General features: G+C 34.5%; 1 protein-coding gene across 1 annotated transcript; it reads left to right on the forward strand.

Annotated features, from left to right (window-relative positions):
- The first annotated feature begins 17181 nt into the window (after positions 1-17181).
- On the forward strand, positions 17182-24420 carry SPP1 (secreted phosphoprotein 1). The gene is made up of 7 exons (XM_039845661.1): positions 17182-17375; positions 18460-18527; positions 18640-18678; positions 21083-21163; positions 21447-21488; positions 22541-22864; positions 23584-24420. Exons 2-7 carry the CDS (start codon positions 18474-18476, stop codon positions 23995-23997), a joined length of 954 nt encoding a protein of 317 aa, XP_039701595.1. The 5' UTR covers positions 17182-17375; positions 18460-18473; the 3' UTR covers positions 23998-24420.
- Positions 24421-27325: the final 2905 nt, after the last annotated feature.

Genomic DNA, 27325 nt, shown 5'->3' on the forward strand with positions numbered 1-27325 from the left:
TTTTTTTTCCTGGATCCTTTGCACATGCTCTTCTGTCTCTCTGAAACATTCTTCCCCCTTGCTTTTATAGTCATTTCCAACTCATTCTTTAGTTTTCAGATTGTATATCATCTCCTCAAAGAAGCCTTCCTTGAATACACTATCAAAATAACTTATTTGTAATGATCAAATCTGTTTCTTTAGTTCACTTTTGTATTATTTTTTTCTCTCAGTCTCACCCAACTGAGAGGAAGAACAGATATTAATTACCATAAAAAGAGTGTATTTAAACTTGTACGGTTATTTTGTAGAGAGAGTACTTCTTTTCGAATAAGCCAGAACAGTTTTGCAGGAGAGATTACAGTGGAAGAGATGGCATTCCTTCTTGTATACGTAGCTCATGCAACTGGGGTGAACACTCAGGAAAAGAGGAATAGTTGTGCCATTTGAGTCCTGCTCCATCTCCTCAATCAATTTCATTATTGCTGTCTATTTGTCGAACTTCACTGCTTTCACTTTGTTCTTTTTTTCCTCTCAAAAACTAGTGATTAAAAAGGAGTTGCAATTAATCACATTTACCTTTACTGTTCTTAGCCTTTCATCCTTCTGAGTGTTTTTCAAAATGATACAGAACTCATGGAAGGAGGGAGTCTAGGAGCAGTGATACAGTAGCGATTCCACAGACCATATAAATAAAACCAGGAAGAAGACAGTAAGCTGGGCTTTGGAGCCCCCACCCACCTCCCTTCAGGCACAGGCACATAATGACTAGTTCACTCTCATTGCTCTTATTTGCAACCATGTGCTCTTATTTCCAGTTCTGACAAAGTTGCTCTGTAGCCATCTTTAATAAATGTTCTGTGTTACTATCGCGCACTTGAGAAGGTGAGAGCATTAAACTAGTCAAAGGCCATACACAGGTGTTTTCCAAATTCCAAGGAAGAGGGATTGGTGTCAAAACGAGGCCTGTGTTTGGTATAAAGTGCCACAGATAGATCAATGGATTCTCTATGAAAAAGAAGCACTGCTCAATGCTTATGAACTCTGATCACATTAGTGTATTTCCTATTGCTTTCTAGAATAATCATGTGGCCATCCCCACACAGGCATGTAAACTTGTTCCAGCCAGATGAGTCAAGAGAGATGGGAAACCACCTTATTTGAGTCTACAAGTGTTAACTTTGTTCTGGAGGGGAAACGTGTGATCGAAAATCCCTTGAAAGTATCGCAGTTATTTTACACTTTCTTAAAACTGAATGCATTTATAAATCAGATCATTTAACTATTTTCAATTAAGTCTTTTGTTTTCAGAGTTCTCATATGGGAAACCCTTCATGGGCCCTATTAACCATTAAAGTCATTATAGGAGGACTTGGTTAGGGCCTGCCACAAAATTGGTGTCCCAACAATGATAGCGATAAAATGAATGTCCACTCAAAAATGTAGCTGGGAGGCTTTATTGTTGAGATGTTGTTTGTTAATATGAGGATTGGGACCACAATCCATCAGAAAGGAGAGAGAGAAAGAATAAGAAGGAGGGAAGGACAAGATGGAGGATGGATAGAGGGAGGGAGAAAGGAAAAGGAAGACAGGGAAGGAGACAGAGAAAGTGTCTATCCATTGTTTTCAATCTAAGCTATTTTTTAAAGTTTCATTTACACTTCTCATGGAAAAGGTGATATTGCCCAATTAAGACATGTGCTTATTTCCCTAAATAGCTCATAATTTTCCATCTGTAAAAAACTGTCATTTGACTTTAGTAAGCTAAAATCTCTCAGGAAACAGAGGGAACCACAGTTTCAGACCTCGTATTTCCCAATAAGTTGTCCATCTAAATGCAGTGACTTTATTTTGCTACAGATTTCCCAATCCCAATTATTCTGCTTATTTTGCTGCCATAAATACAGTTACATTTCCCTTCATATACGTGTGCAGAATGTGCCTGAAGAAAGGAATTTTATTTTTGAATGTTTTTCTCTTGTTGCCTATGTGTCAAATCTCCCAGCTGTCACTGTGGGTTTTTTCTTCTCCTTTGCTTGTAAGGTAGAACAAGTTATAAATCAATGTGATTTCTTACATTTAATATGGTATATAACTTTATGCATTTATCTAAAGTATGTTTCCCATACTTTGAATATAACACAAGCTCTAAAATCACAGGTATCATTTCTGAGCTATAATAATATTTAACCTTTATTCTATGCTTACTAATTCTAGGTCAGGCCTAAACTTTATATTCATGAGCACATTTAATCTTCACAAGATTCTGAAAAAGGTGCTGTTTTTGTACCAGTTTTATAGAGGAAGACCAGAGACACTAACCTAACTTGTTCAAGGTGCCTCATTTAGAAAGTGACAAAAGCAGCGTTGAACTGAAGTAGACTGACTGCAAAGCCTTTTCTCGTAAGAGTAACGGTAATCTGTATAGCAATATCACATTGGTACATTTAAGAATGTTCTGGTCTTCTTTCTATTTGATGCCAGAAAGCGATGAGTGCCACTGTAACTTACACAAAATCTGATTCAAGGTTTGACCTTACCTAACAGTCAGCTAACAAGGCCCTTAGCTTACAAGGTTGTAAGTAAATGTTCTGAAGTAGGGCATTTTACACCTCCATAAACCAAGGCCATGTGACTGCCTCCTCTCTTCCATCAGGTTTGTGCTATTGCTGCCCATTTGTCAAGTTCCCTGTTTTCACTATAAAATATTTTCCTTTCCTTTGCTGGAAAACAATTCACTGTGAAGTTGTAATTATTAATATTTATAATGCATATAGAAAACATTTATATATTTACTGTGATTTTTGATGTCAGGCAAATATCTGAAATATGTTAACAAACTTCAGAGCTATGAGTAACATTTCTTAGAAAATAGATTTTTTTAATCTTTTAATTAAAGCTATTGTTCTCTTAAAGAGGACAGCTATATTATTTGATTCCATGTCGCCTTCCTATTTTCTCTCCATTATCTCTAAACTCCTTTTCTTTTTCATTTTATTCTGCCTTTCTGTATTCTCCTTCCCCTTACATATTCATTTAGGAATTATTGATCTAGAAATGGTAGCATCTCCCCTCCGTTAGAAAAGAGTAAATTGTCTATGTTCACTGAGAAAATAAAGGAAAACTTGGTTTGAGGAAAAGTATAGGTTCATGCTCTACTAGTCAAATGTTCCTAGGAATTATCTGCTCTAGAATACCCTGAGCAGTCTCTCCGGTCCTTAAAACAGAGAAAGCTTTAGTGCTAATGGAACACTTGTTCATTTGTTTATTCGAAACTCCCTGAAGACTAAGTCAAGGAGAGAATAATATGGATTCTTGATTCACTGAGAGTCTCCTAAAAAGCTCCATGTTTCCTGTATTGAGCAGTCTATCCAGAAAGCGAGAAATCATTTCAAGTACACATAGCAAAAAGAATTTAACACAGAGAATTGATAACCATGGAAGATCTAAGAAGCCAAATAAGCTCCATGAAGCAACCTCAGGTAGCTAAACCAGAGGAGGGAAAGGGAATGGTAGGAGAGCCCAGGGCCCAGGGTTGCCAGTTGAAAGCTGGGGCCATGAGGAAGATATAGTCCCTGTCAGAGATGTAGCTAGACTCAGACACAGAGAAGGAGGAATAGCTGGCTGGGCTTCTCTCTTCTTCATGCCTGCTTATCTCTTGTCTATTAACTGAAACTAGCCAAAGGGGAGATGACATGGGAGCTCAGGAATGCAGCCCACAGGGCCATTGCCTCTGACCCAAGGTGAGCAAGAAGGATGGGAGGACTGGATCTGACAGCAATCAGGCCCTGGATGACATATTTCCATTCTCTCTTCCACTTTTCTATGACTACAAATAGTCATCCTTTCTCCATCAGAGAGCTAGCTGTTGTTACATGCCATTAAGTCAGCTCTGACTCTTGGCGACTTAATGAATGAGTAATGTTGCAATGTCCTGTCCTCAGCAGCCCTTCTCAGCTCTTATAGATTCATGCCGATGGCTTCTATTATAGAATCAATCCATCTAGTGTTTGGTCTCCCTCTTTTCCTGCTGTCTTCTATTTTCCCCAGCATTATTGTCTTTTCCAAAGAACCCTGTCTCCTCATGATGTGCCAGAAGTAGGACAGCTTCAGTTTTTTCTTTTTCTTTTCTTTTTTCTTCTTTTTTTTTTTTTTTTTTTGCCTCTAATGATGTTTCAGGCTGAATTTGCTCTAAGACCCACTTCTTCTTCTTCTGGCAGTCTAAGGTAGCCATAGAGCTCTCTTCCAATGCCATATTTCAAATGAATCAATCTTAAAATGTGGAACTTTAGAACTCATTCAGTAATTGGTCAGTCATCCAATTATGTTACATTATTGGAATAAGCTTCAAGGAATAATCTGTTTAAAACTGCAAAAAAACAAGTCTACTAAATCAATGTACAAAGGACCTTGACATAAAGTTCCATCTCTGGGACATTTATTGAAATTCAGTTACAGACTACTTCCTTATTGAGTTTTGCTTTTCTATTTTCCTGGAATATAATCATAAAGTCAAATTTGGCAAACTTATACTGGTTAATCACATTGTGCAAAATTATATTACTTCTTTATACTTCCACAGAAATATTTCAATGACTATTTCAGAAGAATAGAAAAGATTATGAGTACTCAAAGAAAATAATGCAATGTTCAAATTCTTTAAAACTATTTTTTTAATTTCTCAATTTTCAAAAATATTCTGTTCTTTAGTATCCATTATAGATAAATCATTTTAAAAGCCTTAAGATGTGTTAAAACCACTCCCCCTCAAGAAACACTAAAGTTTAAAATCTAAGAAACATTCATAACAATTTGATCTGTTCTTACCAGATTTTATATATTCTTACCTTTAGTCTCCCCACCCCTCAAAAAATATCCTATGAGAAGTACCAGTAAAAAAGACTTTGAGTTTTTGAGGGTGAGGATGAAATGGTGTTTGATTTTGTATCCTCAGCAGCTGGTGTGCTACCTCACACCTAGCAGGCTTTCATCAGCGTTTGTTGAATGGATTATTCTCTGGGTCAGAAAGAGAAGAATGAGGATCTTGAGGTATCACATATGATAATGAAGTAGAAGCTGATTCTTTTAAAATTCCACTTTACATGTAATCCTTCTGCTCAAGAATCTACATTGCTTTTTTGTATTGCCCATAGGATAGAGTTCCTGATAGAATGCAGGACATCTAAGTTAAATGCAACTTTCAGATGAACACAAATAATTTTGTAGAATAAGTAGATCCCAAATATTGTATGTATAAAATTTTTTTCATATTTGAGAAATTCTTATACTAAAACATTATTTGTTGTGTCTATGAAATCCAAATTTAACTGGACAGACTATATTTTCATTTGCTAAATTTGGCAACCCTACCATAGGATAAATATAAATTTTTATTTTATCATGGTTGTAAAAATGACTTAATTACCAGACATATTGGGTAAAAATGGTGACCCAATGGAGCTAGTCGGGCATCAGCAGAGGAATTAATATCTATCATTTTTATAAGTAGTGTTTTTAATTTTTAATAACTTTTCTGAATAAAACAATTTAGTTTAGAAGGAAAGAAAGAGAGAGAGAGAGAGAGAGAAAGAAAGAAAGAAAGAAAGAAAGAAAGAAAGAAAGAAAGAAAGAAAAGAAAGAGAAAAAAGAAAGAAAGAAAGAAAAGAAAGAAAGAAAGAAAGAAAGAAAGAAAGAAAGAAAGAAAGAAAGAAAGAAAGAAAGAAAGAAACGATCAATCCAACAAATAAATAGAAAAAACAACCTTCGATATTCAAGAGAACTGTGTTTTGAATCCTGATCCTGCACTTAAGGGACCAGATGCCATTGGAAAGCCATTTATCCTCTACAACTTTATAAAATGACCCTAATTCCTTTCACATGGTGTTGGGAAGAAAACAAACAGCTAGATTAAATGACAGAAGTTCCTTTCTACCCATTCTTCTCTCACTCCCTTCCACAGAAGTAATCTTTGCTAACTGCTATAATCTGAAATGTTTGTGTCCCTTCAAAATTTGTATGTTGAAACCTAACCCCCAGTGTGATGATATTAAGAAGCGGGGCCTTTGAGAGGTGCTTAGGTCATAAGAGTGGATCCCTCATGAATGGGGTCAGTGCCCTTGTAAAAGAAACCACAGACAGCTCCCTTGCCCCTTTTTCCATATTAGAAAATAACAAGAAGATGACCTTTAAAGGGGATGTAGGCTCTCACAGACATTAAATCAGCCAGTGCCTTGATCTTGCACTTAGCAGTCTCCAGAACTATGAGAAATAAGTGTCGTTTATAAGCCTTCCAGTCTACAGTATTCTCTTATAGTAGCCTGATGGATGAAGACACTATCCACTTGATCTATATCATTCCCACTATTTTGTATGCTTTATACACATATTTGTATATGTATACATGTACATTATTTTTTTATTTAAAAAAAAGGAATCATATTTCATGTATTACACTGACTTTAATTTTCATTTAAAATAATGGATGTCTGAAAACACTTTTATCTATTTAATTCTACTAAATAAGTAATACACACATGTTGTGGCAAGCAGACTCTAAAATGTCCTCCCTGTGATCCCCAACTCTTTGTATTCATGCCCTTGTATAATTCTCTCTCTTTGAGTATGGGGTAGCCTAACAACTTGTTCTAATAAACGCAATAGGGCAAAAGTAATAGGATGTCACTTCCATGATTAGGTTACATAACTTTTTTTGGTTGACATATCTCTTTTTTTTTCTTTTTCTTTTTTTAAAAGTTATTTTGTTTTATTTTATTATTATTTTTTATGGTGACATTGATTAATGAAATCCAATAAGTTTCAGGTGTACAATTTAATAGTAAGGCATATATATCGCATTGCGTCTTCACCTCCCATAGTTAGATTTCTTTCTGTCACCACAGAAAAATAAGAAGGGTTATTTACACCTGGCAAAAACTCCAAGTACATTTACAAGATTAATGAGCTAATGCTTGTGACCAAAAAGAGATCTGAGAATCTTTAAAAACTTATCTTCAATATCATTAATTCAGTGTCCTAGGCTGACAGTAAAAAGGGCATTATCAGGTTAAGTGAAAATAAAACAATGCATTGTACTACATGGTTCAAAGCCAGGTCCATGCATCTGACACCACACACGGAATACCATTCATCATACCTCACAAATGATTTGATACAGCTGGCAATAAACCAGAACTTCTCGCATCTCTATTAGTTATTTTCTGCCCATCTAGAACCTGAATTGTCTTAGCATTAAAATAGAGTCACAAGTCAAGAATTACCCCTTCTTTTCTCAGTGCCCTGTCTTCTTACTATAGTTCTTCAGATTCTTGGGAGATTGTAGGACTAGAACAATAATACTATATTGGAAAATAATAGGCAAACAGATATGTACAATCCATACTTTTAAATTGTATGATTCCTTTCAAGCATTTGATACTAAATTAAGTTGTTTCAAAACAACTAAATCAATATTTACAAACTGATGTGAAGAACTAGACATTTTATATTTTTTTGTTAACTTTACCTCGACACATAAATTTTATTGATTTTTTAGTATTCTTTCCCCAGCTCTCAACTGTTTATTATATACTTTTGTGTTTTGTGGATTTTTGTTTAAAAAACAATTCAAATCCTTTGTGTGAGAGAAAGATCTACACACAGATAACCCTGTATTCACACACCTGACACAGTCAGATGAAAGTTTACCTGATTTTATTTCTTGGTCCTAGTTCTTCTGCCCACTTGGTTAAAACTCAGAATAGAAGACCACAAGAAATAAATCTGTTGCCCAATTTTATAAAACTATTCTAAAAGTAAAATATGTTTTAGGAAAATAAACTTCCTGTGTATAGGATTCTTATCTTTCTTCTTAAAAAGAAAAAAATAAAATGTTTTTCATTAATTCTCAGTCAAAAATTCTGAGATTTCAATAAAAATGTGTCACCTTTGTCCTTCTAAATTCAGAATACCAACTGGATTCTTAAGGGACCAAGCTTGATGAAGCAAGATATATGTTTGAAATCTTACTAGAAGTTAAGACACCATAATTTTACTTGTGTCTGAACCAACTTCACATAAACAAAAATAAACCAAAACCCCTGTCTGAGATACTTTGGCACTGTCTACAAGCAGAAAAAGACCACTTTCCCGACCCCAGCTTCCACTTCCTCCACAACCCAGACAAGTGGGTGTAGCAGTTTTGTTGATATGCCACACACGACCTCTTTTACTGCTTCACTGGGAACTCTGGCTTGCCCCCTGGCCAACCATGATCCATAGACCAAAGACCACCATAGATAGGTTGGGGGATATCAGTGAAATATACAGGAAAGGGTCAAAACTCCAGCTCCCAACCATAAACAGTTTGTAATCTAACCTACTGTTTCCTCTAATTATGGTCATCTTCATATAAGAACCATGGTGGAGTATTTTAAAATTCTTCAAGTTTCCTAGAATTTACTACCCACACAATATTTGATTTGGTAAAAAAAAACTAAGACTAAAATTAATCTGTAAACACGTTCTTACTAGGGAACAGAAGTCATCCAAAACCTTCAAAGAACATGACTTAAAGTTCTCAAATATAACTAGATAGGTTGATTTTAACTTTGTCCCTACTTGCCCCTGTCTGTTCCTTGGGGAAGAGGCCAAAAGGTGTTCCAAAAGGCAGGTGGCCTACTTAAGAAGTAAAAGTAAATGATGCTGTGTAAACAATCAAAAGTTTCAAGATGAGTTTATTATTTATTGGGAGACTGCCTCTTCTCACAGGCAAGCTAACTTAACAATACTTATTGGAGTTTGTGGCATAGTCAAGATAAAGTTAGGTTCCCTGGTTTTCTATACTGGACATTATCCACTAAAACATGTATTGAAGTCAGATATCTTCTGGTAAAAGTAGGAAAAGCAAAAACAGAGGACCAAAAGAAACCTGCTACCCCAGTCACTTAAAATACATACTGATACTTCATTAAGAATTAAATGAGATGATATACCATCTTTTTTTTTTTTTGGAATTAAATGAGTCACATACTTATTGCATAAAAAAATTAACTCCACTTTTAACATAGTAGTTATTTTATATGGACTCATTTAGGGTTTGAGGAATGAGGAAGCAAAAATGAATAATAAATTCTCTATATAGATAGACATTATAATAAGGAAATTATATATATAAAGTTATGGGACCATAATGTAAATCTAGTCTATTGATCCGGAATATAGATGTCAACATTCAAAAACTATGTGCAAAGACTTGCATCAATTAAAGTTAACATCTGCTATTATAACGGATATCTGGAACTTAAGGCAATAGAGCACATTTCTGGCTCATATAAAATCCAGTATCTGCAGACAACTTAAGCTATCTCCTTCTTTGGTCCCCTGCCCTCCAAAAATGCATCCAATCCTCTCCATTCAGACAAAGGGTGAGAAAGAAAAATATGGAGTTGGCACACCTAGGTTTTAGGCAGCCTGGAAGTGAAACACCTCACATTCCATTGGCAAGAACTAGACACGCGGTCATACCCTGATGCAAGAGATCTCGGCTGGAAAATATAGTTTCAGCTGGGCAAGCTGCTTCTAAGCAATTAGATTGAAGACGATGAATCTTTGGTGTACAGTCACCGATACCTGCCACAATTATTATAGTTAGTGCCATAAGGAATTTAGATATTGTAAGACATAAAACTAACTATGAAATGTGCCTTTGTCTAGATATACGGTACCTGTTAAAATATGATAACGAAGCAATTAACTCGAAGTTTAGCTAATTAAGACAACAAATATTTCAGGTCATTATATTTATTAAGTATAAAGCTAATGATATTAACACACAATCAGTAATCATACATTTTGAATCGGTGATTCAGAGCAGTGTGAGATTAGCAGAGATGTATTAACATTCTCTGACACTGTGTGGTTTGTAATCACAGCATGCATGATATTATCTAAGTGGCATATGTGGAAAAATAAAGCTTTGCAATTTGATTAGATTTGAACCTATCAGAAACAAAATTATTCACTCTCTTTGTAAGATTTCTTATCAATATCATTGTAACTGATAGCTTTTGTTGTATGTTTATCTGTGTTTTTTTTTTCAACCAAGTTTGATCAGAGTTGAATGCTTATAATTTTGATTCACATTAGAAGTTAGTCTCTAATATCAGTTCCTCTTTGGTATTGCATCACAGCATCTTCTTGGAAGCTTTCCCTGCCCTGACAGGAAGAACTAGCCAGTCTTTCCTCTAGGCATCAATGGACTTTGTAAACATACACTCAGATGTTTTTGCAAAGAGTGAATGAAATCACATACATAGAAGTGACTACACAGTAAATGGCTTCTACTATAATTATCTGAAAAATTGAGATCATAATACTGAATTCATATAGTTGTTAGGAATATTAGGCATAATATATATTTTAAAATCTTGCACATTATAGATGTTCCATAAAAATATATATACTTACCATTGTTATTGCTATTATTATTTCAGTATCACTCCTTTTAACAAGCAAAGGCAGAAGTTCTGGGCTCACTCTTTGCTGCCATAGAAAAGGTATATGCTTAGGGCATAATAATTACAAGGAAGTATTTCTTAGGGGAAAAAAAGGCAATAGAAACTTGGTAAGCATGAAATGGGTGAAAAGAGGACAGAATTTGGTCACAAACTTTGATTCTAAATAACTCTTGAACAATTTTTTTACATACAAAGTGAAATTAATAGATTGTCTAGACAAATCATATCTACAGATGCTTAGAAATAAAGAGGGTGGGGGAACAAGAATGAAAAATTTAAAACCATCTCCCGATTATGAAGAAGCCTGATATTCCTATCTGTTTGGCAACAAAATTGCTTTCTAATGCCACAGGTGACATTTTCCAGGAAAGAAACAAGACAATCTCTTCAGTCACTTTCTCCTCAATCTCCCGCTCTTGGTATAACAGAATCGGAAAGAAATTCATGTGACCCATACTGAGAAAACATCTTTAGAAAACCCATATTTGGGGAGGAAGGGAAAAAAATTCTCAGAACATCAAAGATTGACTTGCTAGGGTCATATGCTAGGAGTGATATTCCTCCTCTTTAAAAAAAAGTTTTATTTTTACTAATATTATTATAATATTTATTAATTTTAATCTATGATTTAAAATATAGCAAAAATCCACATGAAAGTTTACTTAAAAACATCTTAAAGACTCAACTTTCACTTGACTGCTGATCTACTACTAATCTGTCAAAATCTTCTCGTTCTGGTTTTTAAACTGAACTCATCTCATTGCCATCTCTGTACAATCTGCTTGCTCTTCCTGTTGTAATGTCAATATTTTTTTTCCTTGTGAATTAAAAAAACAATCACAGAATTTTAGCACTGAAACTGATGTTACTAATAATCTAGATTAACTCTATCAAGAAACCCGAGAAACCAGAAAAGTTAAAGGGCTTGCCAGAACCCCACAGATAAAGGGAACGTCCAAGACTCCCAAAAGACTCCTGAAACCATGAACAATACTAAACCCTATATATAGTACTTTTTCCTATACATTCGTACCTCTGATAAAGATTAATTTATAAATTAGATATAGTAAGAGATTAATGACAATATCTAATATTAAAATAGAACAATTATACTATAATAAAAGTTACGTAAATGTGGTTTCTCTCTCTCAAAATATCTTATTGTACTGTACTCACCTTTTCACTTAAAGGAAGTATTTTATGGCTTCTCTTTAGCATATATGAATTATTAGTATCACTACTCTTAGCTTTGGGGCTATTATTAAGTAAAATAAGGGTTCTTTGAACACAAGCGCTGTGATACTTCCACTGTCGATCTGATAATCCATATGGCTACTAAGTTACTGACAGACCAGAACCTACATGGTGTGGACACACTGGACAAAAGGATGAGTCACATCCTGAGCTAGGTGGCATGGGACTCCCGAGATTTCATCACATTACTCAGAACGGTGCACAATTTAAAAATTGTTTCTGGAATTTGCATTTGACATTTTTGGACTGTGGTTGACAGTGGGTAACTGAAACTGCACAAAGTGAAACCACAGATAAGCAGGGGACTACTATAAACGCAGGGGTTACATGTAGCAGCTATGGGATTAAGCATTATTAAAACAGTGCTCCTTCATTCACTTGTTTCCCAAACATTTCCTGAGTGCTGTGAAGGGAACTGTGGATGCAAACATGAATAAGAACCAGTCCCTGCATGCAGGTATTTCACTTACTAGTGTCAGGAGACAAGCATGTATCACAGGTGCTGTGCTAGATCGTGCACGGGGTGTGTTAGGGGCACAAAGGTGGGAGTGGTTATTTCTATTTAGGTCAAATAAGGCTTTATAGGAGATGTCTTGATTCTTGACATGAAATAAGTCCAGAAAGATGTGAAAATATCTCACAGGCAAATATGGATGGGACTGAAGGGATATTCTAGACAGGAGGACCACACAAGGGGATCAAAGGCGTGGAGACTTGAAATTGCACGGCACATTGAGGCATTCCAAGTATCTCTGTGTGTTAGTTTTGTGGTGTACAAGGAGAGATTTGGTGAAAGATAAGACTAGAAAGACGAAGGATGCCAGATCTCAGAGGTCCTCATGGCCTGTAAAAAAACAGCTTTCATCTGAGCAGCTCTCTAGGCATACAGGAATCTTGCCTAAAGTTCTCAGGTGTAATCCATTCTGCCTGATGGCAACTTCTAATAGGACCTAGAGGAGAAGTTTAATTTGGGGCTTTATGAAAACAACAGAAAATAATTATGAGGAATGACTCAATGAGAATTATATACACTTTATTATAGAGTTAAATTTTTTCATTACTGCATATTTATTGGCACAGAAACTGCTAAGGAATGAGCATATATTAGAACTACATTCTACTGAGAAATTTAAACATTAAAGAACTCAAGCTTTTAATACTAATTATTTTAAATAATTTTTTTAAAAAATATAAATGTTATACAGTGGAAAAGGGGAGTTAATGTGAGGTATTCCTTCACTGGAATTAGCCAAATAAAAACAAAAACTCTCAGCCAAGTGTGGCTAAAAAGTATCTGATTTAGCTGCCTTAAAAAAAAAAAAAAATTATGAGTTTATTTGAGCCAAATTGATGACATATACTGGGGAGCAAAATCTGAAATGTTCCTAGCTGCTTCTTTTGTTGTCTAGTTTTTGTCTTCTTTCTTCTCTTCTGTACTGAAATGGTCACTTTTTCATATTAACTTTATAATGGGGTTCTCTGCTAAAAATTACTCAAGCATCAGATTTTAAATAAGAATTCTCATAAACCAATTCCAAAGAATGCTTTTCTCTGCTCAAATACTTTCTGCAAAATGCCTGTCATTTTGTGCTGCAAATGTGTCTTCTGTACTAACAAGGGCCTGCAGCTGCCTGACCTTCGATTTGTACGTCTCTGCAGCTTTCCATCTTTCCCTCTTTGGATCTTCTCCGATTTCACGCTCCTGGATTGTTCCCCGTGTTGCTGCAGGTAGAGTTCTACACTACTGTGATTGATTTTGGCTGGAAAGAGAGACTTCCTGTGTGAGCCCAATCCAAAAATACTCATCCCTTCAACTCCAGTGTAGACAAAGGGTCTCCGCATTATGCCTTCTCTGATATACCCCTTACCCTCATTGGCCATACAAGTTTCAAATTTCTTAGTTGATTTTCATGAGTTAATAGGCTCTATGAGGGTAAAAATGGTGTTATTTTAAGAAAAAAATTAATAATTCAAGTCCACTTTAAAGAATCTATCATTTAAAAAGTGCTAGACTGTCCTCAGAGTTACTAAAAATGCTTTAATAAGGAAATACTGCTAGATTCTTGAGTACTGACAAATATTAGCTAACAATATGTGATACATGTATTGAAGCATAGTGCCTATAAATTGTATTGATAAGCAAGAACTACATGCTCAGAATTCATTGTTATAGAGTTGAGTGGTTAATCATTAACAATTTATTGAATACTTATTTATGACAATGTTGTGAACCTAAAATGAAACTTTTTTTGTTTTAAGTAAAACTAATGTTTATTGATAGTAAAACCACTTTTTTCAGGACCTGAATTTTGTTGACTAAGTTATTGAGCAATGGAGATAAAAAGTTTTATGGTTTTCTTTTTTTATTTCTGAAATGTTTTAATTTCATATCTGAACTGAAAAATAGCACCCTTTTATGTTCATCCTTGTTTTCTTCCCTCTAATAAATATTTCCCTTTTCCCTATACTACAAATGATGGATACTTTGGTAAGCTTATAATTAGCTATACTTCCCAACTTGTCTATGATAGCTTGGTGATGGTATCAAAATATCAGATTTTTATCTTGACTCAGGGGAAAAGTAATTATTTACTGAACTGAAATAGTTTAAATAGTTGATTGTACTTTACTAAGTAGATTATAATTGGAAATATCCAAATAAACTAAAAGTCAAGAATAAAGTCCACCAAAACGGTGACATCTGGATTCTTTAATTTGTCTATTATACGGAATTTTCATGTAATTCAAGAAAAAAAAAATAATGTTCTTTATATGTTTCTGTATATTCTCTTATAGTGTCTATATTTTATGATGACAAGCCACTCTTCATTCCAGTTTAACAACTAAATTTTTTCCTTTCAACATACAGGATTTACAAGGAATTTGGTCATTTCGACCTTTTGATTCTAACAACCAAGCATTAATCTAATCAAGAAGAAAAACTGCGGAAATGTTACAGATCAAGCTTCTCTGGTTTAAATCATTTAAAATGTTAATTTTGACAGTTGGAAAATCTTACTCAGAAAAACATCAGTGTCAGTAACATGTTTGATTACAAAAAGTAAGAAGCATGAGCCTCTTCAAACTCAGAATGACACACTATTCATTTCATACTTTATAGAACGCCTCCATTGTAATTCACTTTATCTTCTCATCTCTAAAGCATCCCAGACACATTCTTTAACCATGAATTCATAAGCCTTTCCTCTGAGTGAGATCTCAGGATCAGTAAGCTTTTGAACGAGTGTGAGAAGTGGGGAAGGAGACAATAGTGTCTACCTGGGATTGCTGAAGGCAACCACCGAGCGAAACAAGAATGTTTTTGTTCTCTTGGCCTCTGTGTTCCCTGTTATTGTGTAGTGGGTCATTGATGGGAAACATTCACTCACCCGGCATTCCAAGAAATGGAGGGCTCTCCGGCTGTTTTAGAGTTCTGTCATTAAATACATGAATGTTATATCCTGTCTGAGTGAGAAAACTGACAGAACCAGATTATGGTCAGAAATCCTTTTCAGAAACACTGCCATCGTGTGGCACTTTGGAGCCATGACCGGAAGAGCCCTGGGGTGAGTCTCATGGTTCATCGCAGGATGGCTGGGCTCCAGCGAAATCTATTCCTATAACTCTCTAAGTTCATATTAAATCATTTCCGTGGGCACAGAGTAAACCATAGTGAATCCTGTGGAAATCTTGTTGTTTTTAGAATTTGTGGCTTCCCCCCGCCCCACTAAATTGACAATATGACAAATTTATGTGGGTAATGTGTTTAAAGAAATAAAAACAGTTTTTAAAAGCAGGAATAAGAATTCTGTTTTGCAACTTTATAAGTTGAGTGTCTTATATTTTAAAGAGATAGCTGCCATCTCAATTATTAAAATGCGTGCTGGGAGCCCACAAATCAATAATATCCAATTTATTTGGATATTATTCCAAAATTCCAATTTATCTGGAATGCGACCAATTTAAAAGATGTCCTAAAATGTGTGAGTTAGTTATTCTACTAACAAGAAATTATTTAATCAATATTTATTAAATATTAAAAGCAATATTAGTAAATAGAAGACGATGCCTTAGATAGAGTTAATAACAATGGAGCCATTTATCTTTAATTTCACTTCATGCACTAATCTTACAATGGCAAGGTATTTGAATAGTGAAATCTCCATTCCACAAGTGACAAAGGTAGATGAAGAAGTTAAGTAAAGAATCTCAAAACAATATTAATATTTAAAATAGACTCAGAGCTCTGCTACTCCTAATTTCTGTTCCAGTATTCAAACTTCATCCGTAATTTTCCTTTATTCAAACACTTTTGAAACACCCAGCAAAGTTTTATATATATATTTTATACCATTTCTTGTTAAGTAATCAACTTCATATATCCTAGGAGAAAAACTAGAAAAAAAGTGATTCAGAATCTAATCCATTCTTTCAGAGGTGTATAAATTACACTATTGATGTACATAGTTTAAAGGTCTTATGTTAGTCTCATTTCAATAAGCTGTTCCATTTAAATACAAATCATGAGGACCTGCTCCTCCTAAATTTTAGTAAGAGTTAACACATACACGGTGCTTAAAATATGTGTATAATATGTGCCAAACATTTTCCACATACAAATCTGTTTAAACCTCTTAAACACTCCATGAGCCAGGTAACAGTATTTGCACATGATAGATAAGGAAACAGGTACAGGTAGGCTAAATGATTTGCCCAAGGTCACACAGTTATTTAGTGGCAGAGAGAGATTCAAGCCACTCTCTGGCTCCCAAAGCAGCACTCTCAAGCAGTCACCACTTTACTGCTGCAGCATCTAAAGTAAATTACCATTCTTCTATTTTATATAGCAAGTTATCAGATCAATCACCTCCAAACAATTTGAACAATGACAAAAATCCGTGTCCTTGAAAGGTCATTGTAAGTCCAACTTAACGGGCATGAACGTGGATCTTAATGTTACTAATGCCATTTGTCTAAATGAAATCACAAAACTGAGCTTGAGTAATAAAGGATGAAGAGAAAGTCTCTGAGCTCTTTGTACACTTGAACAAATAGCTTTGTAGCTCTTACATAAGTATAATTGTAAGGCATATTTAGTTGTATTTATCATCTTAATCTATTATTTAAAATGAAAGGAACAAAAATTCTATTTAATTTTATTTAGGACTGATTTTATTAATATTTTTTCTTCCAATTCAAAAGTAATAGTCTTTGTAAGAACTAGTCATCCCTCCCCCTTTTTAATGAGACTTGTAGGTGCCTTTTCGTGATGCTGAATGCCATTCTCGTAAATGAAAAAGCTAGTTAATGATATTGTAGATAAGTAATGTTTTAACTCTAGAAGGGTGTGTGTGTGTGTGTGTGTGTGTGTGTGTGTGTGTGTGTGTGTGTGTGTGTAAACCACAAAACCAGAGGAAGTGTGGGAGCAAGTGGGTTGGGCAGTGGCAAAAAAACCTCATGACACATCTCTCCTCCTCCCCGTGTTGGTTGGGAATATCTGGAGCAGCATTTAAATTCTGGCAGGTCCTGGTTGTCAGCAGCAAGAGGAGGAGGCGAGGAGTGCAACAGCATCTGGGACTGGACTCTCCACGGGCGAGTGGCAGCCTTCTCAGCCAGCCGCAGACCCAGGTAAACCTGCAGTTTGCTATTTTGCTGCTGTCCTATGCATTCAGTTTCAGTTCAGGGGAAGGTCAAGTTGTAAGGAAGAGTTTAACTGTAATGCTATCATTCAGATTTAAATTGTTCTAGTCTTTTGAATAAGAATGCAAGATACATTGCAGATCTCCCAGAGGAAAGGTGACCAGCTATTTTGAAAGCCAGTCAAATGTGAAACTTAAAAGTCCTTCCACTGAGTCCTCAAAAGAACTGAAACTATTCCCAATCAGAAAAAAAGAAGAAAAAAAAGTAAAATTCTATGCCCCTTTGGAATGATTATACTCATACCATTTGAAATAGATAGATGATTGTGGAGGCATTTAAAAGGAAAATGATCTTTAGTGCTAATGTAAGTCAATGATAATGCTATTTATTTGATTTATTCAAAGGGGGAAAAAAAGCCCTTTCTGAATATTTTACTTCTGTATTTTACTGTAAAAATTTTCACCAAAATACCTATATGGAGACTCATTATCACAAATAGAAAAGCTGTTGACTGTTTTCAATGTTTCCTTTTTCGTTTCAAATTTCGAGAATAACTTATTTAAATAGCTAACTTTAGAGAAAGCTTCATTTCACCCAAGTAACACCTTTTTAACAATTTAAGTTAAAAATAATGTTTGAAAGGCATGCTGAAAACACGAAGGAAGCAAATTTCTTTCTTAGTTTTATTTTCTTTCTCTTTGTGTTTTTCTTTGAAAAGTAAATATTTCCACACTAGCTAATTATTTTAATTAATTACTGTTATAGTGTGTTTAGGTTTTGATAGCTGGTGATAGGTAATAATGGTGTAATCTCTGGAACTCTGAATTTAAAAGTTGAATAAATATAGGCTTGTAAAATTCCTCTCTCCCTTGTCTAATGGTGAAAGATGGAGAGAGAATACAGGTGGCATTACAGATATTAACTCAAAAACTGCATAATGTAAAAAAGAAAGTTGTCTCTAGGAGGTAGAAAATATATTTTACTTGTAATTATTTTGTAACATGGTAGCATAAAAGGTATCACTGTTTTAACCTCTGAAGAGATCAAGTATTCATTACAAAATGTTTTGCAGGAAAAATTGCTACCATGAGAATCGCAGTGATTTGCTTCTGCCTTGTAGGCATGGCCTACGCCCTTCCAGTGAGTACAGCTGAATCTTAAAGAAAATTCTTCAAAGTAAATAAATTGTATGCTCCCATGTGCTGGGAATACATTCACATTGCATTCTTTCTTCATCTTTTTTGTTTCAAAGGTTAAACACGCTGATTCTGGCAGCTCTGAGGAAAGGCAGGTAAGCATCTTGTCGGTTTATCATATAGTTAAATTATTTATCCAGCTGCTTCAAAAAGTACTACAAACATATTTATTGCAATTTTACTTATTTTCATAGTCAAGCCCGACAATTTATAAGTATTTATTGACCGCCTGCTTTCAGTCTAGGCCAGTACCAAGCACAGTATATTTTTTAATTAGATATATGTTCCAAACACCAAACTAGATTTTTTAATACAATAAAATAATGCTCTAGGCCATCATTACTTGTATAAAATGAGTTCTATATGTGAATTTTCCTTTCCATGAGTCAACAAACTGTTCTAGAAGTATAAAATTCTATCCTTTGCTTTACTTAGTGGAAGGCTGTTTAAAATTCACCTCACATATTAGACAATGTGCATGACTGTTATATTCATAACATCTCCAAAGATTTTTGCTAAGAAGTCCATTATAAAAGTCTATGCTGTTTGCATCTATTGTGCTTGTCAGCTGACCTTAGATCACATTTTCCTAACCAAACATAAGACCAAATCAAACTCTTTACTATAATTATTTGACCAGCTCTGCAGATGTACCTGCCTCTCCACAATAGGTGAAACTGTGCCAACCAAACAACAAACGCGCATTGTCCCCAGGAGCTTGGACAAAAAGGCACAGAGTTCAGTTCAGATGAACAGAATAAAGGCCAAAATAGAGTTGCCTGGAATCACTGTAATTAGATTGCTTAATAAAGACACTAAGAGAAGAATCACCGTGTGTGGTTGGGTATGCAAGTGGGTGTGGGTAGGTGTGTCTGTTTTCCAATTGATTTAAGAATACCAATATTGAATCACAACAATAAGCTAGAAAAATTAACATTTTCAGAGAAGATAGAGGACACACTATTTGAAGGAAGAATTAGTGTTTTTTTAATAGAAAAAAAATATGGCACATGAAGCCATGTCAGTATAAGTTATTAAATGATATTTAGGAGATAAATGAAGAGCTCAACCTTCTAGAATCCTATAAATTTCGAGCTGGTAGGAAATAAGGTACGTCCATAAGGAGATGCCTCTGAAGATGAACACTGGTTATTTATGAGTGTTATGATTACTGGGTGGGTTTTAGTCTGTTTATTTTGCTTAGCTTTATTTTCTTTATATTACATTTTTAAATGATAAATTTACCCTATAAATGCATTCACCCTGAGCCTGTATCGATCATCAGAAAATATGTATAATATAAACGTAAATTATAACACATTTCTATGTAATATTTATATAAATATATTTTTCAAAGAAAAAAAAAGAGGGAAACTTTGAACTCATCTAGACCAGTAGCTTTTTGTACTTTCTTTTAGCAAAAACTTTCAGAGAGGCCCAATCTGAAGCTGCTTTGGTTACAGATAGTCACGATGACTGGTTTCCTCCCTATTCTTGTCCCTGCGCCCTCAAGTTCCCAACAATCTTGATGGCTGTGGAGTGAACTCTATGGAACCCTCAGGGTTCTCATTCTCGATGACAGGGATGTGAAGTGATTGGTCATGGGTGATACGGCCCATCAAATGACACACAATTAGAGCAATTTCCACTCATCTGTACTAGCATATTATAATCATTTTCCAAATAAATAACTTGGCTAAAGGAAAGGCCATTCCATTCATGTCTTTGGAGCCTTAGAACAATAGAACTTTTGTGCAATGATTTAGTTAATATTATATTTCTGCAACAGCCACTAAGATAACCATTGGACCCATGGGGCTATTAAAAATTCAACATGTATCTAGTACAAATGTAAACATTCAAAATATAGCTAGGAACTGAATTTTTGCTTAATTTAATTTTAATTAACAAATTAATTTTAATTAAGTTTAAATATCCACATGTTATGTGGCTAGTAGATACTACATTGGGCAGCGCAGCTGTCCCTGTTCCTGTTTCTCCCTGTTCCATAGGGAGAGGAAATGATGAAGACCAACACTAATTAAGGGCAACTCTACTTAGATGTACTTTAGCTGAGAGGAAATTTCCCCTAGCAAACATAGAACAGCAAAGCACAGTGTTAAGACGAGTGCGAAGAGCCTATTTGTCTGGATTGAACCCTAGCTCTTAACTTCACTGTGGTTGAGTTTCTCCTGATCTGTAAAATGGAAACAATAATGATGTCTGTCTCATAGCAGGTTGAGAGGATTCTATGAGTGAATGTATGTAAATCCCTTTGAAAGGGTGCCTGTTCTACAGTAAGTGCTCTGTAAGAGTTTAAATGAATCTGCAAGAAAAAAATAGGTTAGAAAAGGGGTATCTAAGGCTCTGGTTGACTACATACATACATATGATGCTTAACCATCAGTATTGGGGAAATATAGTTATTTTTTCAGCTTATCACTTAGAGATCTCTATGTTTCTTTTTAAAATAATGACAAATATGCAACTTTTTTGTAGCTTTTCAACAAATACCCAGATGCTGTAGCCACTTGGCTAAAGCCTGACCCATCTCAGAAGCAGAATCTCCTAGCACCACAGGTATTTTTAATTTTAATTAATTTTAAAAATTAAATTTCTTGCAATTAAAGAACAATAACAACAAAAACAAAAAGCCATTTGACCTGGTTAAGTAGATCCTTCCTGTGTGTTGGTAAATGTGAGCTTAGGACATCAATTGATCTGCCATGTTGACTTCTTCCCCTTTAAGTCATTCAGCAATGAGGCTGCAAAATAAGACCTGCTTTGGATGGAAAAGGCTAACTTTCGAATAAAAAAGTTAAACATGTATGATACACACTGATCTGTGCCTTTCCTTTTTCAGAATACTGTGTCCTCTGAAGAAACTGACAACTTCAAACAAGAGGTGAGATCTCACTTAGGTTCAGAGGCCCGCCACGCCTTGGAGAGACAAAAGAAGCCACTCTTTGTCCTAATGACATTGCCTGGGTTCAATTCTGACAACATTCCACCAGCAAATTTTCCAGTAAAGTTCCAGTCTAGAACTTGCTCAGAAAGAAAACATGTATTACTAAATGTCAGAAATACCAGATTCCTTTAGATAAATTTAGTGTGGCAGGAAATGTTTACTAAGTTTTGTTATTTGAAATACTAAGCTTCTTGCAATTGATTTAAGGTATTTTATAGATGTCTTATTTAATATCTGAGAATCTAACTAACACCTATCAAAACCAACAGTTTGCCTCTAGGAACGTTTCTGTTACTACCATATGGTTTATTTGATAACTATTATTAGTGTTCTTAATTAGGACTTTTTATTAGGACTATTTATTAGGACCGTTTTATTAGGATGATTCATATACTTGCTAAGTGAAGAGATAAATTAAATTTGCTTTCCTTAAGATTCTGTTTGACTATGCTTAGAATCCCTAATAAGGCAAGTATATTTGCTAATTAGAAGTTTAATAGACAATTACTGCACTTTATACATGTGTAAGAGTCACCTTTTGATTATCCATGCTTATAGGGAGGTAGTTTTAGGTTTGAGTACATGCATTAATATACAGATGCTCTCATCCAAGAATTCTCATTTGAAATAGAAGAAGTAATCTCACAGTTATGTATATATATTTATTGCATCATTGAATTTGGCATATTAAATAATGTCTGATGTGAAGGAGGAAAAACTGTTATTGATATAAATATTATACACATATTTGACTTAAAAATATTTAGGAAAGTAATTTTTTATGGGAAAACAGAAATAATATCTCAGATTATAATTCCATTTATCCTTAAAAGAAAAATTGGAAGACGCTCACTTTAGCTCCTAAAAGCCATTGGACGCAAAGGTCCTGAAATGAAATAAAAGTAAGCTAGAAAAAGACTAAAGCACCATAAAGGATAAGGGAAAATAAAAACTCTTACACTAATTTTTCTGGCCATTTTGATTTTTAGACTCTCCCAAGTCAGTCCAATGAGAGCCATGACCACACAGATGATGTGGATGATGAAGACGATGAAGACCATGTGGATAGCCAGGACCACATTGACTCAGATGACTCAGATGATGCTGATCATACTGATGACTCTGATAACTCTGATGAGTCCCACCACTCTGATGAGTCTGATGAACTGGTCACTGATTTTCCCACTGACTTTCCAGGAACCCCAGTTGTCACTCCAGCTGTCCCCACAAGAGACACAAATGATGGCCGAGGTGATAGTGTGGCTTATAGGCTGAAGTCAAAATCTAAGAAGTTCCACAGATCTGTAGTCAAGGTAAATCCTTTAACAGATGTATCAGATGGTTACAATTAGGGCTCAATTCTAGAAATCAGAGTCTGCATATTCGCTTATTCATTCATTCATTCATTCAGTCAGTCAGTCAGTCAGTCAGTCAATCCACAAGCATCGTTATTACTTTATTATCATTAAATACAAAACTTTTTTCCATTTGGTAGTTTTTTTATGTTTAAGTCCACGTAATTTCTGTGATTGTCTCTCAGTCACAGTGCTATTTTTCAAAATCCTGGTTATAAAGCACTTTTTTTAATTGGAAAGAGACTTTGGAAAACAGCAATTATTTGCACAATACAGTGGTTACATTTTGAAGTTAAATACCTAAGAAGAATGATGGAGTTTCAAATTACAGTGAATCTATTGTCAAAGGATCTGGATTTGATACATAGCCTGGACATTTACTATTTACTTTACTTTTTAACTTTTAATTCACTATTCTTTTATGTAAAACAGAGATAAGAGACCTAACTCATAAGTTTCATCACATATATAATTGATGTACCTCTTACACTAAAGGAGATGACATATGAAAGGGCTTGATGAAATACAAAGTAACATGCTAACATTATTTTTTACTTCAGTCAAATTTAGACAGTTTTCAGTATAAATTGGCCTAAAAGTTCAAGAGCAGAAAAGAATTACAATATTCCCATCTCTGGCTGTCACTTAATTCTTTTTCCATTTGTGCTGTGATTCAGTATCCTGATGCTACAGAGGAGGACCTCACATCACATGTGGAAAGCAAGGAGGTGGACGATGCACGCAAGGCCATCAAGGCTGTCTTCGTTGCACAGGGCCTGCGCGTGGCTTCTGACTGGGACAGCCCTGGGAAGGACAGTCAGGAAACAAGTCAGCTGGATGACCACAGCACGGAAACACACAGTCTTGAACATTCCGAAGAATATAAGCTGAAGGCAAATGATGAGAGCAATGGGCATGCTGATGTGATTGATAGTCAAGAAAATTCCAAAGTCAGCCACGAATTCCATAGCCGAGAATTTGATAGCCGTGAAGACAAGCTAGCCCTAGACCCTAAGAGTGAGGACCAAGACAAACACCTGAAATTTCGCATTTCTCATGAATTAGAAAGTGCATCATCTGAGGTCAATTAAAAAAATGAAAAATACAATTCCTTGTTTTTAATTAAAAGAAAAAATACATTATAGCGGGGTGAGAGAGGATATGAAATGCTTATTTCTCAGCTTAGTTGGTGAATGTATATGTATGTGGATGGGAAATAGATAATGTTTTTGATCAGTAGTTTAGTGTGTGGCTTCACGGTAACACCCCTGTAAACTGAAAGCTTCAGGATTTAGTCTACGTTCTTTCCATATAAGAAATGCAAACTGTCACTGCATTTTAATGTTTGTCATTCTTTTATGAATAGAAATTCTTATAGAAGCAAACAAAATGCTTTTATACATTCATAAGAGAGAAGATGAAATTTTATGTCACTGTAATCTTTTGTTTTTCAAATTAGTGTACATTTTGTTGTGATTATTTTTGTGTGAATAAATCTCATATCTGGAATGTAATGAGAGTTTGGTGGTGTCGATTGCTTTTCTTAGTCAGTTCCCTACAGTTGCCCAACAATTAACAGATATAATCATCTTAATGAATGCGCTGGACTTAGTAAAGAGCAATCTAGGAACTGCTGGATCAACTGTATAGCTTCTGGCTGAGCTAATGTTCCTAGCCAAGGAAACAGGAGTCCAGTGGGGGTGATATGCAACCAGAAATGACCCAATCATGCAGGACTCTGTAGGCTGCTTCCACCCAGTAGGAGCACGTTTTTCTAATTTTCATAAAACTGACATAAAAGCTAATGAAAGCCAAGATGTAATCACAAATCAATTTTATTGTTTCTTATTAATTTGTTCAGTAAATTTATCGCTTTCCTGTCCTTGGACGAAAGCTTGAGTAGGTCCCATAGTTTTTCTGATTACTTATAGAAAATAAACAAATGGTCCTTTATATTGGGAAACATTCTAATGCAATTTCAGGTATAATAAAAATTTTTAATTTCATTCAAAACTAAAAGTTCTGGAAACCTAGAGTGGGACGAGTGTTTTTATCTCCTTGTCTTGCTCCTCTGCTTTTTCTAAAACTAGAAATTCCACTTGGAATTTTTAAAAATTTCTATTAAACAACTTTTGGGACAAAAGAGAAAAAATTTAAACTGCAGAATTTCTTTAAAAAGAATCATAATGAAAACACAAATTCTAGAGAATATAGTTAAACCAGTGGTAACAGAAAATCCATAGCCTTAATTCTTGCAGCAACAAAAAATAAAAGAATGAAAATAGGTAAATTGAACTCCTATCATAAAAATTAGAAAAGAGCAGGGAAGTAAAGCAAAAGAAAGTATAAAGAAGGAAATAATAAAGTTAAAAGAAAAAAGAATGAGGTAAAGAACAGAAAAATAGTAGAAATGCATAAATCAAAATGCTGATTCTTTGTTAAAAAAAATCAACAAAATAGATAAACTGCTAGCTAACCCAATAAAGGAAGAAAGGTAGAAAATACAAATAAGAAATAAAAACAAAAAGATAACCCATGAAACAGGAAATTTTAAAAATTGAGAGAGACAACTTTGCACAATTCAATATAAAATTAATGGAAAACCTAGCTGAATTAGGTTATTTTCTAGAAAAATGCAATTTACCAAAAGTGACTTCACTATACATGGAAAACATAAAAAGACAAATTTCTATAGAGGCAAGAGAAAATATTATCAAAGAATTATCTATAAAAACTAGACCCAAATGATTTTACAGGGGAATTCTATCAATCCTTCAAAGTCCAGATAATCCCCACACTATATAAATTATAGCAAAGAAGGAAAACTCACAGATGATCTTTATGAAACAAGAAAACTTTAACACTCAAACCTGGTAAAGATTACGCACGCACGCACGCACGCACGCACACATGCACAGACTATAAACCATTCTCACACATGACTAGCAATGGAAAAATCCTGAATAAAATGCCAGCAAACAGAATCTAAAATCAAGTTCAAAGAATGCATCATAATCAAGGTGGAGGAGATTCTTGGACAATGATTCTTTAATACTAGTAAATTTATTTCCTGTAATTCACCATATAGTTAGATCAAAAGAGAAAGATGTCCTATAATTAGATCTACAGACTGTGTATTAGTCAGCTATTACTGTGAAAATAATGAGCAAAAAACACTCCTGATATCTCAGTGGCTTACAACCTCAAATACTTTTTTTTTCTCACTCACCTGTCTATGGGTTGGCAGGGGTGGCTGTGCTTCAGGCTGCAGGATGTATTCAGGTCTGCTCCATTCGTCTCTCTGTCTGGGATCAGCAACAACTCAGGCCCATCCTTCTGGTGGTAGAGGCAGAAATACAAGAGGAGTTAGAAATATGAAGCTTTGGGCTCAGAACAGTCCTACTGCCACTTTTGATCAAATTCCATTATTAAAAGTAAGTCTCAAGTCAAATTCCATATCAATGTGCAGGGGAAATATACTCCTCCTACAGTGAATCATGATAGAGGAAGGAAAAAAGAAAGATTTGTGAAGAAATAATAAAATGTAGCGCCACCTTTGACAAATTTCAACAGTCATTCTTAAAGTTTATAAAAATAAAATGAAAATTAAGGGATACTTCCTTAATGTGATGAAATATTTTATGCATCAGCTAGAAAACCAGCATCATACTTAATGAAGAAATATTAAAAGCATTCTCACTATGATCAAGGACAAAGCAAATATATCCTTCATCTCCACTACTATATAACATAGTAGTGGAGACATAAGTTAATAATCATAACTGTTTAGATGCATAAGAATTGAGAAAGAAATTATATCTTTATGTAGATTATATAATACTACACCTAGAAAGCAGAGAAGCAGTACTAAAAATAACAACTAACAAGTTCTGTAAGGTAGCATGATGTAAAAGTTACCTAAAAACATATATACAAAAAATATAAATAGTAACTGTTTAATAAATATAATGTCATTTAATATAGAAACAAAAAAAGATAAAATACTTAACAGAAAATATGCCAAAACTATATTAGAAACTCTATTAAACACTCCAATGTTTTTCTCCTATGTTCTTCAACACCATAAAGATGCCAATTCTCTCAAGTACTGTAAAAATGTAATGTGATTCAAATTCGAATAAAAGTAAACTTTTTTTCTAGAGTGCTGCAAGCTACTTTTAAAGTTCACATGAAAAAAATAAACATACGATAATATGAAAGAAAATTCTGAAAAATATAAGCAATAAAGGAGGATTAGTCCTAACAAATATTATAGAGCATCTCAATAAAAATACTGTGGTGCCAGCAAATGAATAGAAAGAGTGGAAGAGAATAGTAAGTCCAGAAATAGACCCACGTGCATATGGGAATTGCTATATGACATCTGAGATCACTAGGGGAAAGATGGGCTTTTAAATA

The sequence above is a fragment of the Pteropus medius genome, unplaced genomic scaffold (assembly GCF_902729225.1).
Source record: "Pteropus medius unplaced genomic scaffold, Ma_sr-lr_union100, whole genome shotgun sequence".
Taxonomy (NCBI): domain Eukaryota; kingdom Metazoa; phylum Chordata; class Mammalia; order Chiroptera; family Pteropodidae; genus Pteropus; species Pteropus medius.

Coding starts and splice junctions, on each gene's coding strand:
- SPP1 (XM_039845661.1), top strand. CDS start 18,474: ATGAGAATCGCAGTGATTTGCTTCTGCCTTGTAGGCATGGCCTACGCC. Junction 18,528..18,639: donor GCATGGCCTACGCCCTTCCA/GTGAGTACAGCT, acceptor TTTGTTTCAAAG/GTTAAACACGCTGATTCTGG. Junction 18,679..21,082: donor GCAGCTCTGAGGAAAGGCAG/GTAAGCATCTTG, acceptor ACTTTTTTGTAG/CTTTTCAACAAATACCCAGA.